At 44.1% G+C, this 1,822-nt stretch overlaps 1 protein-coding gene across 1 annotated transcript; it reads right to left on the bottom strand.

Moving 5' to 3' along the window:
* Positions 1-342: 342 nt before the first annotated feature.
* On the bottom strand, positions 343-1,281 carry LOC113409011 (olfactory receptor 11L1-like). Its single transcript, XM_026662539.1, has one exon. The coding sequence runs from the start codon at positions 1,279-1,281 to the stop codon at positions 343-345; it is 939 nt and encodes a 312-aa protein (XP_026518324.1).
* Between the last annotated feature and the right edge of the window lie 541 nt (positions 1,282-1,822).

The following is a 1,822-nucleotide window of genomic DNA, read 5'->3' as shown; positions in this document are numbered from 1 at the left end:
ACCATGTCCCCTGCCCATTCAACTTCACAGGACATCCCAGTAGAAGCTGCAATAATTGTGGGTATGGAAAGGTTACATTAGGAAAGTATTTGCCTCTGGATTACAGTTTAAGCACTATAGGCCAGTGTACAGGGCCCTGCTCTGGGTGTCATGGCATTACAGCAGAGCGATGCTGGGAAAGAAGAAAGGCCCAATCAAAGACATTGTTAAGATTGTAGGCTATCTTCACAATTCTGTTGAGATCTGGGTTAGGTTATTCAAAGTGGCTTAAAGAAATTAGGTACTGATCTGCAAATGGGAGTTGGGTGCCAAACTTCCATAAACTGCTCTGAAAATGACAGCCTAAACCATGCCTAAATTCTGCAGCACAACTTTCCTGAATGCCTCCTTCACCTCTTTGTTCCTAAGACTGTAGATGATGGGGTTGAACATTGGGGTGATAACTGTGTACATGACAGACAGAACTTTATGGAAGGCCGGGGATCGCTCCGCTGATGGCACCACATACATGATAATGATGGTCCCGTAATACAAACTCACCACCAGCAGGTGAGAGGCGCAGGTGGAAAAAGCCTTCTGCCTCTCAGCAGAGGAGGCAATTCTCAGGATGGCCAAGAGGATATGAATGTAAGACACAATAATGAAGAGGAAAGGAGCTAGGGTTACCAGGGAGCAGGAGAGCAGAACAATCATTTCCACCAGGGAGCTTTTTGTGCAGGACAATTTGAGCAGCTCCTCCATGTCACAGAAGAAATTATTAATTTCATTGGAGCTGCAGAAACTTAGCTGGGGCACCATCCCCACTACTAAAGCAGTGGCTGAGAAACCAGTTATCCAGGAGGCAGATACCATCTGAAGGCAAACCCCGAGGTTCATCATAATATTATAGCTGAGTGGGTTGCATATGGCTAAGTAACGGTCATAAGCCATGACTGCAAGGAGGAAGCACTCAATGCAAGCCAAAGCACTGAGGAAAAATAACTGTGTGATACAGTCCCTGAATGAGATTGTCCTGTCTTCTACAAGGAGCCCAGACAGCAATCTGGGGACACTCACTGAGGTGTAGCAGGTCTCCAGGAAGGACAAGTTCCCCAGGAAGAAATACATTGGGGTGTGAAGCTGTTGATCAGCCACAACTAGAGCAACAATGAGAAGGTTCCCACCCAAGGTCACAATGTAGATCACTAGAAAAACCACAAAAAGCAGAATCTGAACTTCGTTCAGGTTCCCAAATCCCAGGAGAATGAACTTGGTGATGGATGTGTGATTTGTCCATGGCATTTGTGCCATGTGTTCTCTGGAAGGCAAGAAAGATAGGAAGAAAAATTAGCCTTGTTATTCCATCCCTTTTTATTGTATTCAGTATCTACTTAGGGCTAGATTGTCAAAAATGTTTAAGGGCCTAAAGATTCAGTTACTCTTCTAGAGGAATTTTACAAAGGAACCTCATGACCTAAATTACATTGATTTTAATGGCTGTTGGGTGCCTAGATGCTTTTAAAAGTCCTACTAGTCACCTAATACCTTTAAAAATCCGACCCATGACCTGTTTAATTCCATTAGTGAATCCAGCTAGGCACCTATCTGCATCTTTAGGCACCTTTGAAAACCTGTGCCTTAGTATATGGCCAAAGCCATGGCTGGGATGATTTAGTTGGGGATTAGGTCCTGCTTTGAGCAGGGGGTTGGACTAGATGACCTCCTGAGGTCTCTTCCAACCCTGATATTCTATGATTCTATGATATAATGCTTTTTCACCTGACCTGATGTAATATAGCGGCTGTTTCAACAACTACAAATATATCCATTAAAATGACCCCAG

This window comes from Terrapene carolina, unplaced genomic scaffold, assembly GCF_002925995.2.
Source record: "Terrapene carolina triunguis isolate 2854851 unplaced genomic scaffold, T_m_triunguis-2.0 Scaffold28305, whole genome shotgun sequence".
Taxonomy (NCBI): Eukaryota; Metazoa; Chordata; order Testudines; family Emydidae; genus Terrapene; species Terrapene triunguis.
Note: the sequence above shows the minus strand (reverse complement) of the source record. Positions and strands in the feature narration are given on the sequence as shown.